A 15464-nucleotide genomic window follows, 5' to 3' on the forward strand; every position below is an offset into this window, starting at 1 on the left:
GTATATAAGTTGAAGACTTGAAATTGACCAAACTATGGTAACCGATTTATCGTAAACGTAAAATACCAAAATCGAACTTTAAAATACTGAAGCATACCAAATTAACTTGGTATGGTAATGATATAGTATTTTTTAAAACCGTAAAATAGAAATTACCAAACCAAACTTTTCAATACCGTACCATGCCACCCTTGCCCAAAACAATGAATATAGTATTGTATCAAACACAATTAGTAGACAAGGGCGCAAGATTTTGACATCATAATTTTTTTTATTTCATTTTTTCACCGGGCTATTTGACTTAACTTATATTAAGTCGCGTGTAAGCTACTCCCTCTATTTCATATTAATTGAATTTTTAAGGTAATGCATACATATTAAGAAAAGTATTCAAGGAGAAAATTTGAACTATATTTTTCTCTATTACCCTTTTGTTTAATCAACCTCATAAAGAAGATTAAATGTGAAATCATAAATACAAGGAGTCCTTTATTGGAGTATAACTTTGTAAGTAGTATAGTTTAACTCATAGAAAATTACAAAACTTCATTAATGGAACGGGTAAACATGGAAAAAGTTTCAAACATTTTTCTTAAATTTTGAATAATTCAACTATTTTGAACAATGAAAAAATCTCTGAAAATTCTGTTAATATGGAATAGAGGGAGTATTGTATACGCTAAAAATAGCTTATAAGCTAAAAATAAATAAATTGGCTTATAAGTTGTTTTTAGTTTATAAGTTTCTTTAGATAAGCTAAACCAAATAGAACCAATTATTTTTTGGGGACTTATTTTAAACAGAAAATGACTATAAGTTGGTCATCCAAATACTCAAAAAAGCTTAAAACAGTTTATAAGCATCTTGTAAACCAATCCAAACTGGCTCTGAGTTACGTTAAGCTTATAAGCCAATTCAAACGGACTCTGAGTTACGTTAAGTCCAAATTATAAAAACTATTTTTTTGTTACGTTGAAAAAACAATTTTTACTACTGTACTTAAAAATCGTTTATAAGTGATGTTACCAATAGCAGCCTCAGGCCTCAGGGATCGTTTGGCAGAGTGTTTTACGGTGGTTTTCCGAGTAGGGTGATAATATATGCCCCTGTAAAATAAGCTTGAAAACGAGTTTGTTTTATGTTTTTACCTCTAATTTTTAAGATCCTGTTTCTTTTGCTAATACTGGCCCTGATTTTTAATATCCTATTTCTTTTGCTAATATCAGCCCTTATTTAAGGTTTCAGAGCTTTATAATGAGGCTTGAAGTTAATTACTTGCTTTGGTCGTCTTTATATGGACATGCCACATGCACTTACCTAATGCTTCATAGAGCAGTGAAGGCATAATATCACAATTTGTGAGAACCTGAAATGGTGGTAAGTTGAAGAGACCGTACAAAAATAAATTCGCCATTTCTATACTTTCAAAAAATGGCTAAATTTACTCATAATTTGTCCACACAACCCTGTAAACAAAAGTCTAACCATGGGAAATTTGTTCGAAGTAGTATAACAAACATTAAATATAAATTATTCTAAAGTAAGAGGTAAAACTGATGGATGTTATGTTAATAGAGAGAGGACCAAATTGAGGGTTTTGTAATAATATAATTAAATTAGTGCTGGCAAATGAAATATGGGACTTTCCATTTATTACATTGTTGCAGCGTGCACAGGAGATTGGGGGAAATAGAGTAGACAAAGTACAAGTACAAGAATGAAAAAAAACCCCAATAAGTAATTAATTAATTAATGTTCATAGGTGCGGCACTCCTCGGTGTCTGGGTTATCTTGACAGTAGGGTTCAAGGGGGTCTTCGTTGTGCTGAAGCTTGATACGCAGATGGGCCTTAGCCTGGCTTACTTCTTCGACCTCATCCCATGCCACCTTGCACTCGTCCGACCTGGCGTCTTGCCCGCACACCTCCTTAGCTTCCTTCACTTTCTTCTCTATCATTTCCGTCAGATGTTTCTCTCTCATCTGCGTCCCCTTATACTTGGGTACTCCTGCTGATCCGCTGTATCCACTACTCATCATCACCTTTTGCACTCCTTTCCTCGTCGTCGATCCACTAGGAACATGAATTGGGAATGATGCCTGCTTCAAGTTCAGCGCCATCACAATTAAGTTGGAAATTTTGGTGAAGAGAGCTGAGGATTTTGATATCAAATTTAAGATGTGTCCTTGTTGATTTCTGGATCTATCTGGAAAAAAAAAAAGTGTGCAGATTTCTTGTGAAATTATAACAACAATGTCATATCTCTATCACCATCAGGGCACGAAAACAGCATCATTTAGTACTGCTCAACTAACATAAAACGACACCGTGGAGTATTATGTGTTTGGCGATAAGGTTCCCACTTTAGTTTGGGGCCCATGGGAACTGTTCTTCCAGCTTTGGTGTTTTCTATCTTTTTGTTTCACTTTTCAGCGGGTTTGAAATTATGATATTAAATTGTATGAGATAAAATTATAGTTTTGTTTGAATATATATTTGAATTTTTAAGTTATATTATTTTTTTATAAATATAAAAATTCTACTGGTTATAAAAATTATTGAATGCCACAAATTTTTATATAATTTTATCAAATAAACAAAAATTTATAACGAAATTATAATACAGTATCACAAAGCTATGTTTAAAAAAATATAATATATATTGATCGAACTCTAGTTTGAAAAAAAGGTAAAATTGAATAAGTTGTAGTGAACTAATCTTTAATAAAATTGAACATGATCAATATCAGTAATAACTATATTTATTTTCATATTTCGTGAATATTTCATCACTCCTTTAGTATTTGTCACGATACAAGCCTGAGACCTAGACGTGACACATCGAATGAGACATCCGGAGGTACCTCACCTAAGCCTCTTAACATTCACTAAGCATTTCATTGGTAATGATAAACAAATCGAGCGAAAACATAAGGGATATAGGGACTAAGGGTCTTCACATTAATAAGAGTCAAAAATAACATAACATCCTTTACTATGTCCAATAATACCTTCTACATTAAGACTTGGCGATTTTAAGACATGTCCCTAACTCACCCTCAAGATTAAGTCAAAAATACCAAACTTAATTTAAATGTCTAAACATAACATAAGCTAGATAAGATAGGAGTGTCGTTCCCGGAACATGAGAGCTCCCCAAAATGGTAGCTTTCAACGCTTAACCTAGCCACGAGGAAGAGAGTGTGGAGCGAAGCCGACCTAGCCACGAGGAAGAGAGTGTGGAGCGACGCCGATCCCTACATGGTGATATCATGTAGGCAAAAGTATGTGTTAGTACTTTGAATGTACTAAGTATGTGAGAATGCTATGAAAATGAAAAACATAAGAGAGAGTCATGTATAGGCAATATGCATGAGTGAATGCATGCATGAGAAGTCATCATATGAATCCTTAAAACCTTCATTTTGTGGGAAAGCAACATTAACTAACATTTAAAACCATGCGAGCTATTACATGGAATTCAACATAATCCCCTACGTTGGCACGGAGAGACTACTTGCCGGGTAGAACTCCGTCAACTTTAATCATTTCTTTAATTTTGACTTTAAGGGCCAATTATGGATCCACTAGCCTAAAATAGCCGACAAAGGCCCCTATGGTAGTACATAATTAATGCAACATGAGACTTTACTTAAGGACCCCTTCAGTCGGGCCCCCATCTACATGCTATATTCGGTGCTCGATCAAGTCCCACGGAATAACATTTAAACATTAATATAGCATAAGCATTATATAACTTTAACATTAAAACGTCAATCGGTGGAATAACTCATTAAAACCCTTTCATTTGATTCAATGCGAGATGTCCTTTCACATTGAAACCTTACTTTGGCTAAGAAGCCCTACATCAATCAATCATTTCATAAAGACTCCCATTCATAAGCATTTACTTCATAACATTTATTGTAGTCAAATTTCATTTGAACTTTACTTCATCATAAGAAACTAGGTGGGTTGATTTCGTAAAAACCTTTCAATGCCTTTAAAGAATTCTTGCATGCATGAAGTTATGGAAATGCATAAAATACACATTCTTAAAAAAATCCACCATATACGTCTTAAAACTCTCTTCAAGCCTTCATATAGGCACTTTAATAATATCATAACTTCATGAAATCAAGAGTCAATATCCATCAATATATGTAAAGAAACTTCAATTATATTATAATTTATGCATTTAAAGTCATCATGTAAAAGCTCATAAAATTTCATTATTTTGAATTGAAATGCTAGGTCGAGGAAATATTTGGGCTCCATGGGTGAAAGGATCCATGGATGAAAACCACATACTTTGCTTGAATTCACTAGGAATTGAAGAAGAACCTTGAAAAAATTGAAAACCCTAGCCTGAATTTGGAGAGAAACCTTGTGAGTTCTTGCCTTGGAAATTTTGAGAGAATGAATTGAATAGGAGGGGGGGAGGGGTCTTGAAGAGAAGAGTGTCTACGGACTTTGAACTTGGCTATAAAAGTATCTAGGTTCATTGAACCGAACTTTGAAAAAGATACAATTGTCCTTCATTAAATTTGGAAAATTGGCCTTATGGAACCCTTCTACGGGTCCTCATCGTAACAACGAGTCGTCCAAACGATCCGTTCTGCAGGTCTGAAAAAAGAGTCTACAACATAGTATCTGAAGTTTAGGAATGACTCGTGTTTATGACCCGTCATCAAGGAAATGACTCGTTCTTTGGGTTCGTCCTGCAGGTCCCAAAAACCTGCAAAATTCAAATCTCTGAAGTTTTATAACGGGTGGTCTTTACGACCTGTTTGAGCCTCTACGACCCGTCCTGCAAGTTCGTAGACTTGGCCTTGAGGGGTCCTTGAAACTTGGCCTCTGAACTTAGCTTACGAGGGATTTCTACGACCCGTATCCTCAAGGACGACTTGTCTTGGAAGGTCGTAGAACCTCTCCTGAGGGAAACTCCAATTTTTTTTCTTGAAGGGTCGCTCTACGACCCAACCTTACGAGCCGTAGAAGGCCCTACGAGTCGTAGAGGGGCTCGTTCACATGGATGGATTTGAAATTTTGAGACTTTTCTCCTTGGTTCCAACTTTTCGACTTACGGGGTCTTACAGTATTCTCACAAAACATTATGTCGATATAAAATAATGGATTTTTTCTTTTACAAAATATAAATTTGTGAGTCAATTTTTGTATTTAAAAAATACAATCATGGTATGAAATTACCAAATCAGGCTTTTTGAAGAATTTGGAATTTCATCTCGTGATTTGAAAACATGAGATAAAATTCCATGTCCAAAAATCATCTTTCTCGGCCGTTTGGACATAATTAAAATCAAATTTATTTGAATATGAAGTTTTGTTTTAATATGTTATTTATGTTTTTCAAGTTATATTTTTCTCATGAACATAAAATCTTTACATGTTGTAAACATTATTAAAAGTTTTTTTTATATGGCGCTATCAAATGAGCAAATCATAGTTTATAAAATAAAATATTAAAATATCCTAAGTCGCCGCGTCAATAAATCGTATATATTTGTGTTTCTTTCACAAATAAACATTTGAGATACAAAACGCATAATTTTATAAAGATTCAATAGTCAATAATATTAGTAACTGATCATTCTTTAATATAATTCTTTGATACATATAATTTTTTCACGTCGAGAATAATAAGTCTCTTTTAGAAAAATATAAACTTATGAATCAAATTTTATATATATTTTTCTGGATCATGATTTGGAATCCCAAATCAGGTTCTTTTGAGAATTTGGAATTTAAAATTATGATCTCGAATCACATGTCCAAACACAGGTTTAAAATAATAATTTTGTATCGCATGTCTAAAGTTTACTAAGTAGGGGTGTAAGAATTGATTCGGATTTTAAATGTCAAAATAAATTAATTATATTGGATTTTGAAATTTATAAACTAAATCAATAAAAAATTGGGGTTTCAACCTCAAATTTCCTTGAATTATTTGATATCGATTAATCAATTAACAATCCATAATAATTTAGTCAACCGATAAGAAAATGTCTTCTAGGGCCAACGACCAATCTGTTTCTCTAGATATTTTTCCTTTAGACTTTTTCATTTGTTAATATACATTTTCTTCAACAATGAGAATCTCAAAGTTAAGATAATTATTTTTAATTTTTACATTAGTATATTGTCACGCTCCCAAATCAGGCAGAGTTGATACTTGATGCCTTACTTGATCGAGCAAATCAACTTAAATTAACCGAAACATAAACTTATCGAAACTACTATGTGAAAACCACAATTAATAATACGAACAACAACTTCGAAAGCTATAAGAAAAAAAACAGTACAACTATTCACTAGGTAGAAAGTCTCTGGTACATTATGAATCATACATTTGATTAGACCTAACAAACTCTAATGTATTAATGTCAAACTAAAGAAACATAGGAAAGGGAAATAAGAAATTAGAAATATACTTTATAATTCTAAAGACACTTTTATATAATTGGAGATAAAAGATGTTTATTGGATTATTAGTCTAATCATTAAGTATACTCAAAAAATCGATAAACTGAATGGCTAGGTAAATATTTTTAAAATATTTAAAAATTGTTAATTTAATAATCCAATATCAACAACATTTTTCTGATTTGATTAAACCAAATTTTGAAGACCCTAACTTAGAAGATTCACAAGCTTTAAATTTTTTTTGTTCAGACTTTTATCTGAATTTTGATAATTTATTCTTTTTTATTTCACACATAGTACTTGGTAGTAGCGCACTTGTTAAAAAAGATTATCTTATATTCATGATGGGACCAAAAATATAGTGAAAATCTTGAATTTAAAGGAGTCGGTCGGCCGTAAACTCCAACGGCTATGAAAGGGGAAAGGTTTTGGGATTCACTAAACACAATTTCAAATTTGAAAGCAGGCTCTTTGTTTTCTCTCTCTCGTCTCTCTCGGAAGGAAGCAGGAAAATTAATAAGAAGAAGTAATGGAGAAGGTAGGAGATTACGTATTAGATCCAGAGACAGAGTTCTTAGCGTCGATGCAAGAGACTGGTCACGAGTGGGAACTCTTCAAGGAAAATGTCAGACCTTTGAAGAGAGGACGCAACGTTAATCTCCTTAATAATGCTCTTAAGTCTAGTACCGATTATCAACTCAAGAAATCTCTTCTTGACAAACGAAGGTTCCTCTTATTACTTCTTCTTCTTTGCATGCATTTTCAAGATATTTAATTTAATGAGATCCATCGGAATGAAACCAGTCTAATTAGAATGGCGATTGATGATTCCATCTCTACATACCGCACTAGCTTTTGATTGACAACAGTAGTAGTTGCTGCATTATCAAAATCCCTAATTAATTTGTGAATTCAACTTAGGGCGTTGATCGAAGCAATTGACCAGTACAAAGGTGAAGATCCTCTTCAGCCATGGCTCCAGTGAGTGCTTTTGGGACGCAAATAATTTTTGAACTATTTAATGTCTCTTATTGAATAAGCTGCTGACATAGTTTTTCATTAAAATTGTGAAGGTGCATCAAGTGGGTGCAAGAGGCTTTCCCTCCGGGTGGGGACAGTTCTGGACTTATAGTTATTTATGAACAATGTGTCCGCACCTTTTGGCATGATGACCGATATAAGGATGACCTCCGTTACTTGAAAGTGTGGCTGGAATATGTGCGTTTTCTTTCTTCACATCCATTCTTTTGCCCCTAAATCTTCTCATCATGCAATTTGGTACATGAGTTTTCTTATTGATGGCTCTTTGCAGGCTGAAAATTGTGTGGATGCTGAAGTCATTTATAGCTTTTTGGAGGCTAACAAAATTGGGCTGACACATTCTTCATTCTACATAACCTATGCTTTGCACTTGGAATCTCAAAATAAAATTAAAACAGCAAACGAGATCTTCAATCGGGGGCTATCTATGTAAGTTGTGTTCCCATTGGGCCTTGGTTTAATTTTAGCTATAAAGTTAGGTTCTTGCATGATTAACATTGTGTTTCACTTGGCACTAGGCAAGTGAACATGGCTTGGTTGCGGAGAAGTTATGCATATATGGTGTCTATGATGTGAGATGCATCATTCAAATGGTTATTGAGTCGCTGTCTGATGTTTTCGTTTAAGTAGCTTGTGATATTTTAAAGTCTAATGATGTCTACGGAAGTTGCATTTGCATTAATTGTATGATAAAGTTAGTTCAGTGGCAAGTATGATGCTGCCTTGGTTTAATTTTAGCCATAAAGTTAGGTTCTTGCATGATTAACATTGTGTTTCACTTGGCACTAGGCAAGTGAACATGGCTTGGTTGGGGAGAAGTTATGCATATATGGTGTCTATGATGTGAGATGCATCAATCAAATGGTTATTGAGTCGCTGTCTGATGTTTTCGTTTAAGTAGCTTGTGATATTTTAAAGTCTAATGATGTCTACGGAAGTTGCATTTGCATTAATTGTATGCTAAAGTTAGTTCAGTGGCAAGTATGATGCTGCACTGATTAAATGTGTGTTGGCCCATTAATATTGACCGACTAATTTTAATACCTTGAATACTAAAACAAATTCATTTGATGAGCTCATAACTTTGGTCGATTGCATTGGTATGGTCCCTATTTTATGTTCTTTCATTTTATGCTCATGTGACCGAATAATTAACTAAAGACTGATTGTATGACAGTGGTATGCTTCTACGAAACTCAAAATTATTAATTGCCATATAAACGAACACATTTGACATCCTTATTGAGGAAATTTTGTGTAAGCTCAGTAGTATGAATATGAAGAGCTCCTTATATCTTTTTAAATTATGAAATGATTGGTTCCTATATATGAAATATAAATCTAGGCATCAAAATATTGCTAGGATGTCACAGTGCAATTGAATCATATAGTACCATGTCATACGATTACGTTAAGCATTTGTATATGCAAGACAAAGAAATCAACATTTTCAACAATGTGGAAGTGTTTGAGATGTTAACATTGAGAAAGTTGTGCTCTGGAATTCATTATTTATTTAGCTAATATAGATATTTCAGGTATGTCAGCATAGAAATTAGCCACAGCCACAATTCGTTGAACTTTGCTTTATTACACAACCTAATCATGTTAATAGTTTGTAACTTGTATAGCATGATTTTCTACTATGAGCATTTCATGCCTTTAAACAGCACGTCTCTATGTGTTTCTAATAAAATGCTCTAGCTATCAACTGATGACATAAGAATATATTGAAATCTTTATTTCTTGTTCGCATTTGCCTCATTCTTGAGAGGACCTTTTATATTCTCTCTCTATTACGTCCTGCTAATACCATTAGGGGTAGTTTGGTTGTTGGATAGAGTTATGCATGGATTAATTATGCAGGGTTCAGTTATGTCGGGTTTTGTTATTTATGTATTACTAATTCATGTATTAGTTATTCCATTTCCAATCCTGCATAAATTGACTCCTAACTTATATGTGTTTTAGTTATTAGAGATTTTAAACCGGTAAGCCAACACCGTACTTGGTGTGCTGAATTTTATACATAGCAACTAAAATGCTGCCAAACATTGTACTAGTTATGCAGATTTTTATACTTCCTCCGTTGTTAAAAGAATTACCTACTTTCCTTTTTAGTCTGTTTCAAAAAGAATGACCCCTTTTCTTTTTCACATCATTTTAATTTCAACTTCCACGTGGCATGTTTAAGGCCACAAGATTAAAGGCCATTTTGATACATTTGACATAACTTTATTTTATGACTACAAGATTGAAAAGTCTTTCTTTATTTCTTAAACTCCATGCCAAGTCAAACTAGACCATTCTTTCTGAAACGGAGGGAGTATATGAATAATTCACTTCCTAATCAACAACCAAACGGCCCCTTAGGCATTAGCTGCCTCAACAAGATTGTGCACACTCTTTTTTTGAGCTTCCTCTTGGGTTTTTCCTTAGCCACTAATGAGTCTTTTCCATTATCAGTTTCCCATCTAAAAGTTAAAAGTGTGTCAATATAACTTACGACGAGACAATATTCATGATCATTTCTAAAGATACAGTTACTATTAGTGCAAAACACGGGTCCTCCTGCTTGTTCTCATCCATTTATAAGCTTATTTACTGACTCCCTCAGCTGGTTTATGATTTAAATTTACTTGTCTCCTATGAATCAGGAATGCAGAACCCGAAGAGAAATTGAAAGTATCCTACAAGAAGTTTCTCAGTCGTTCAATGGGACGCCCCAAAGCAGCAGAGGTATCAATTGTTTCAGATTTACCCTCTTCTAAAGTCCATTGCCGTTTGCTTTGATTTGAATTTGTGGCGACTTACTTGTATTTTCAGGAGGAGCTAACAGAACACCAGCTTCCAATGAGAAGCTTTGGCACACTGTTGGCTAGGGGGGAAGCTCGTAAGTGCATTTCTATGTCGAAGCTTCAGGGTGTCTGCTGGCTTCAGCTAACATTGTTTTTGCCGTTGCAGGAAACCAAACAGCAGGAACTTCTGAATTGTCTCGGAAGAAAATGAAACAGGATAGGTAAGTGTGAGTAATCACTGTTTATTCTTATCATCACATGATTCAGCTGCTATGTCAGGCAAGAGTTCAGATTCTGACGAGTTTTTGCTTCAAGTACCTTAAATCCTTTGGTATGTTGAAATGAACTTTTGGGTGTGATTGCTGCCTAATTCGTAACTTAAAGGAAAAGGAGTGTAAGGATGCCGATAACAAGGTTGCAGGAAATATTTAACTTGTGCATGCACAGTTCTAGTAGAAACATCGGCTCATTCTTATCGATTTTGCAGAGCTCAGGGGAGCCTATTTTCCATTTTCAAAGATGCAAATGCCGGAATGTCATCAACTCTTCAATCAGAAATACCAAAGCTAGAGAACACATCATGGCACTGTCTTGGTGCCCGAGCAGATAGGAACAAGGAGAATCAGGCAATTCCTTCGAAGTGGACATCTAATAAGGTCCTTTTGAGTCCAGAGAGTTCTATATACAATATTTGTTTTTTTGTCCAGGCAGATGGGAACAAGAAAACTCATTAACAAAAATTCTCTTACAGATTCCTCAAATACATGGGCTTAGAAATCGAGGAGCTACTACCACCACTCCGTGCCTAGAGATCTTTGTGGATGAGGAATGTGCCAAGTGAGTACATAGACACAATGGTATTTTCAGTTTTGAGTGTCGAGAGCACATGGTTAACAGTATGTGTACATGCATCAAGCATATATTCACAACTGACATCAAAGTTTCCAGCTATTGTAATAGTGTTAGTTTCTAAGATTTTCAGCACAATAGCAGGGATCCTGGATTGACTTTCTTTGTTGCCCCTTCATCTTTGACAGGGCACAGGAGAAGGACTCTGCTGCTGGTGTAAAGGTTTCTAGTCTGCAGCTTAGACGAGGAGGCGATAAAGACATAAAAAAGTAAGCAACAACTTAGTTTCATTTTAATTCTTCACTTCAATAGCGAGCATGCACCTTTTTGACGATGCAGTTGTTTGCAGGGAGACTGAGTTGCTGAGGGAGAATCCACTTCGTTATTTCCCACCAAGCTCATTACCTAGATGATCTCACAGAAGACAGTTATCATTGTGTGCTGGGATTTCTCTATCTCAAAGTTTCTCAACGTGTATCTTAGAAATGTATGGAGAGAATTCCGCTTTGCCCAGTGCAAGCGCGTTACAAATGTTATAAGCATATTTAGTGGAGTGGTTAAAGGAGACAATGTATGTTTGGTTTTGGCAGGCTTGAGCCAAATCCTCCAGAATTGATTTTATATGATTGCAAGAGTTATGGATGTAGTTGACAATTGTGCTTTATCATAATTTTTCTCTTGGTTTAAAGATTCTGCTCTACTTTCTTTTTCTTTTTCCTATTTCCTGTTTTGTTTTGTTAAAGCTTAAAAGGTGTATTCGCTATGAATTATTTCCTTCTATTGAAAGAGTACTTCAAAAGCCTGCCTTACCCTTGTCATTTAAAGCTTGTAATATATTTAAATACATACATACAAATAATAGATGCAGTAGTTCAAAGTTCAAACATGTTAAAGTGCTAACTAGTTTAAAAATCATATCCAAGTTCTAAATGTAATTAGGAGCCTCTGAAATGAGATCTTAATCATCAATTACTATAAGCAGCCGAGATAAGATACATATGAAAAGTAGGAAACTTCTCTGTGTTAGTTAGTAGTAGGTTTACTTATTTTTTTGGGGAAGATAATCAATGAGGATAATAGTCTTATATTAGTCATCAATATTATTAAAGATATTCATCTCAAAATATGAACGTATTAATTTATAAAATCAAAATAGAATTAAGTACTAACTTTTTTTTTATTTATCCAATTAATTATTTTAAAAGTAAATAATACTAATTACTCTCTCCATTCCATATTACGTGAATTTGTGAGACAATGCATACATATTAAGAAAAAAAATTAAGGGACATAATTTGAATTATACTTTCCACTATTGCTTTTTGTAAAATCATAAATATAACTTTACAAGTAATGTGATTTATCTTCTAGAAAATATAAAAATTCAATAAATGAAAGGGCAAATATGAAAAAAATTTCAAACATCTATCTTGAATTTTGAACAATTCAATTATTTTAAACGATAAAAAATTCCTCAAAAATTCACTTAGTATAAAATGGAGAGAGTATATCCAAAAGAGTTAAATAATAAAAATATTTTTATTTATAATTTTAAATGTGATTAACTAATAAAGATAGGAGCGTAATTTTAATATAATTACGGAGGTCATTGAAATGTGGAAGAAACTCGAATTCTTATTGGTTGGATGACGAAGTAATTAGAGCTTGCAATTTCCTTGAAAGTGTTTGGACCCTTAACCTCTAAGACACCTAACATGATTATTAAATCGGGTCCCAAATAAGTCATCCTAGTTCATTCATTCACCCCCATAATCTCCGTCGATTGTTCTCTCAATCTGGGTGCTAGAAATTGGCGATGGTCGATAACATCGATGATATCATCAAATGGGACGATGTAGATCACATCTTCCACAACGTTCTAGACAATCCCACCGACGATCTATTCACTCTTCATGATTCGCCGCCACCGACATTCCAGCAGATCGAGCAGCTTCTTATGAACGATGATGATGTCGGTTTTGTTTCTTTCGAAGAGGCGGCTGATCCTCAATTTGCTGCCGACTTTCTCTCCGACGTGCTCGTCGATTCCCCTCTTCAACCCGATCATTCTACCTCTGCTGAAGAAGCCATTGGATTCCTCGATTCCAAGGTTTCTAGTGGATCCGAGGGCGATCAGGACAAGGAAAAGGTTTCTAGTGGATCCGAGGGCGATCAGGACAAGGACAAGGTTTCCCAGTCTCCCTCTGACAGTGCTGACGAACTAAACAAGGATGACCCCGTCGACAAGAAGCGCAAGAGGTACCTCTTTAAAAGTTCTGGCCTTTTTTGGTACTAGTTTATTTAATTTTTTTTTATAATTCTGCTAATTCAGATAATACTTCTGTTTGCTCGAAAGTCTTCTGCAAGCTCATGATTTACTAGTAGAAACAAATCCTAGTTTTGATATCTTATTTAGTGCAGCTCATGCTTATTAAATTAAAAAAAAAGGTCTGATACTGCTTGAGGTAAATTATTGAAGTTGTGGATGATAACCAGAAAAATCCTTGCAGTTTTTGTGTATGCAAAAGCCAATATACATTGTGCCTTCTTAGTCAGCCAAATCGTGAACCAGTATTTCCAAGGAGTTCCTCTCTGTAAGATTGCCTTAATTTGACATCACACATTGATTCCGGTTAATTGTTGAGTCTGTATTAGCCATTCACTTTATAATTTGATTTGTGCTGTGTTAGAACATAGTGTTCACTGTCTATTGATTATGAAACAAAAAATATGATTCTTTTTTCCAAAGACAGATTTGTTAATACATATTTTATCAAAGAACATGATGGTGCAACTTTTCCATAAGTTTGCTATGAGACGTGAAAGAATGCTGAACTGTGCCAATATAAGCTACAGCACCTTCCTGGGGACCTGTGAGTAGTTGAAGCTGGGGACACACCACCAAGTAGGAAACTTTGCTGAACTGGTTCTGGACTTTTTCTTAGAAGAAGAAACCATGTTCTTAAAAGATTGCACTTAGTGTGATGTATATGTTATATTGAGGAAGAATGTGTAGTTCATCATGCTTAAAATTGCATATCATCATGTGCATTTATCTAGAGTGCTTTAATACATCCCTCTCCCCTTCTCTTTCAAGATGGTGATAGGATTGCATTTATCTAATCTGTTATGTATATATCAGCTTAAAGAAATGTTAGTCACAAACTTAATTTTTGGTCTCCAGGCAATTGAGGAACAGAGATGCAGCTGTGAGGTCACGAGAGAGGAAGAAGTTGTATGTTAGGGATCTTGAGTCGAAGAGTAGATACTTTGAATCAGAGTGCAAAAGGCTGGGGTTTGTTCTCCAGTGCTGTCTTGCTGAAAATCAAGCTTTACGTTTCTCTTTGCAGAATAGTAGTGCTAATGGTGTTTCTATGACCAAGCAGGAGTCTGCCGTGCTCTTGTTGGGTAAGTGCATAAGAAACATTCATGTCATTTGGCTAAAGTACATTCTTTATACCACTTTTTGCTGCAAAAATTTTCTGGACTTGGCTTTGGTTGACGTTTGAAGCGAGAAAAGGACGGGTTTGTCTTGATATTTTTCTAGCTTGCCATGGTTATGTTGAATAGTAAGATTCATTATTTTCTCTCAAATGCCTACATTAATAGATGCAATATGAATTTGCAGAATCCCTGCTGTTGGGTTCCCTGCTTTGGTTCCTGGGCATCACATGCCTGCTCATTCTACCCAGCCAAACCTGGTCCATTCCAGAAGAAAATCAGGGAAGCAGAAACCACGGGCTTCTGGTTCCAGTAAAGGAAGGAAAAAAGACTAGTCGGGTTTTGGTGTTCCTGTCCTTCATGATGGGCAAAAGATGCAAAGCTTCAAGATCAAGGATGAAGTTCAACCTCCATTCTTTGGGAATTGTGATGTGACTAGTTGTGATCAAATCCTTTCCCTTAGGTGGATCATGGTTCCTTTTGAGTTCTCTAGTTTGTATCAGAGACTCTGTATGTGTCTTGCTTCGACATCTGAAGGACGTAGTTTACTGTTATTAGTTAATGACTTATGAGCTATATTTGGATCTATGCAACTTTTTTTAACAGTTCCAGCCGAAATTTGTTTAATCTTTATTTTGCTTTTCCTTTTCTCCATATATTTTTTACCTCATAGTGGTAGTTGGCTAGGCCACCAGATCATGCTACTTCCTAAATTTCCAGTACTATGAAATCATGTGAAGATGGATGATGTGATCTCTATTAATTTGGAATAGCGTTTAGCATCTTGAAGCTTTGATGGTGGATCGAACCACCTTGTCTATAAGGTTGCAGACAGTGATCTGTTTCAGGAATTTCCCTTTTCTGAAGGGGGGGGGGGGGGGCTTGGGCAGTAT

At 34.9% G+C, this 15464-nt stretch overlaps 3 protein-coding genes across 3 annotated transcripts; 2 read left to right on the forward strand and 1 right to left on the reverse strand.

The window, feature by feature from the left end:
* Positions 1–1623: 1623 nt before the first annotated feature.
* Positions 1624–2275, reverse strand: LOC129902866 (calvin cycle protein CP12-3, chloroplastic). The gene has a single exon (XM_055978300.1). It carries the CDS (start codon positions 2116–2118, stop codon positions 1750–1752), a length of 369 nt encoding a protein of 122 aa, XP_055834275.1. The 5' UTR covers positions 2119–2275; the 3' UTR covers positions 1624–1749.
* Positions 2276–6778: 4503 nt separating this feature from the next.
* Positions 6779–11818, forward strand: LOC129902861 (mitotic spindle checkpoint protein BUBR1). The gene is made up of 11 exons (XM_055978295.1): positions 6779–7168; positions 7364–7423; positions 7516–7660; positions 7755–7912; positions 10141–10222; positions 10310–10376; positions 10448–10502; positions 10769–10937; positions 11033–11118; positions 11319–11399; positions 11480–11818. Exons 1-11 carry the CDS (start codon positions 6972–6974, stop codon positions 11541–11543), a joined length of 1164 nt encoding a protein of 387 aa, XP_055834270.1. The 5' UTR covers positions 6779–6971; the 3' UTR covers positions 11544–11818.
* A 993-nt stretch (positions 11819–12811) lies between these two features.
* Positions 12812–15204, forward strand: LOC129902864 (bZIP transcription factor 60). The gene is made up of 3 exons (XM_055978298.1): positions 12812–13389; positions 14315–14538; positions 14759–15204. Exons 1-3 carry the CDS (start codon positions 12947–12949, stop codon positions 15004–15006), a joined length of 915 nt encoding a protein of 304 aa, XP_055834273.1. The 5' UTR covers positions 12812–12946; the 3' UTR covers positions 15007–15204.
* The last annotated feature ends 260 nt before the right edge of the window (positions 15205–15464 follow it).

Source organism: Solanum dulcamara, chromosome 9 (genome assembly GCF_947179165.1).
Source record: "Solanum dulcamara chromosome 9, daSolDulc1.2, whole genome shotgun sequence".
In the NCBI taxonomy this organism is placed as follows: Eukaryota; Viridiplantae; Streptophyta; class Magnoliopsida; order Solanales; family Solanaceae; genus Solanum; species Solanum dulcamara.

Coding starts and splice junctions, on each gene's coding strand:
- LOC129902866 (XM_055978300.1), bottom strand. CDS start 2,118: ATGGCGCTGAACTTGAAGCAGGCATCATTCCCAATTCATGTTCCTAGT.
- LOC129902861 (XM_055978295.1), top strand. CDS start 6,972: ATGGAGAAGGTAGGAGATTACGTATTAGATCCAGAGACAGAGTTCTTA. Junction 10,938..11,032: donor CGAAGTGGACATCTAATAAG/GTCCTTTTGAGT, acceptor ATTCTCTTACAG/ATTCCTCAAATACATGGGCT. Junction 11,119..11,318: donor GTGGATGAGGAATGTGCCAA/GTGAGTACATAG, acceptor CATCTTTGACAG/GGCACAGGAGAAGGACTCTG.
- LOC129902864 (XM_055978298.1), top strand. CDS start 12,947: ATGGTCGATAACATCGATGATATCATCAAATGGGACGATGTAGATCAC. Junction 13,390..14,314: donor GTCGACAAGAAGCGCAAGAG/GTACCTCTTTAA, acceptor TTTGGTCTCCAG/GCAATTGAGGAACAGAGATG. Junction 14,539..14,758: donor GTCTGCCGTGCTCTTGTTGG/GTAAGTGCATAA, acceptor ATGAATTTGCAG/AATCCCTGCTGTTGGGTTCC.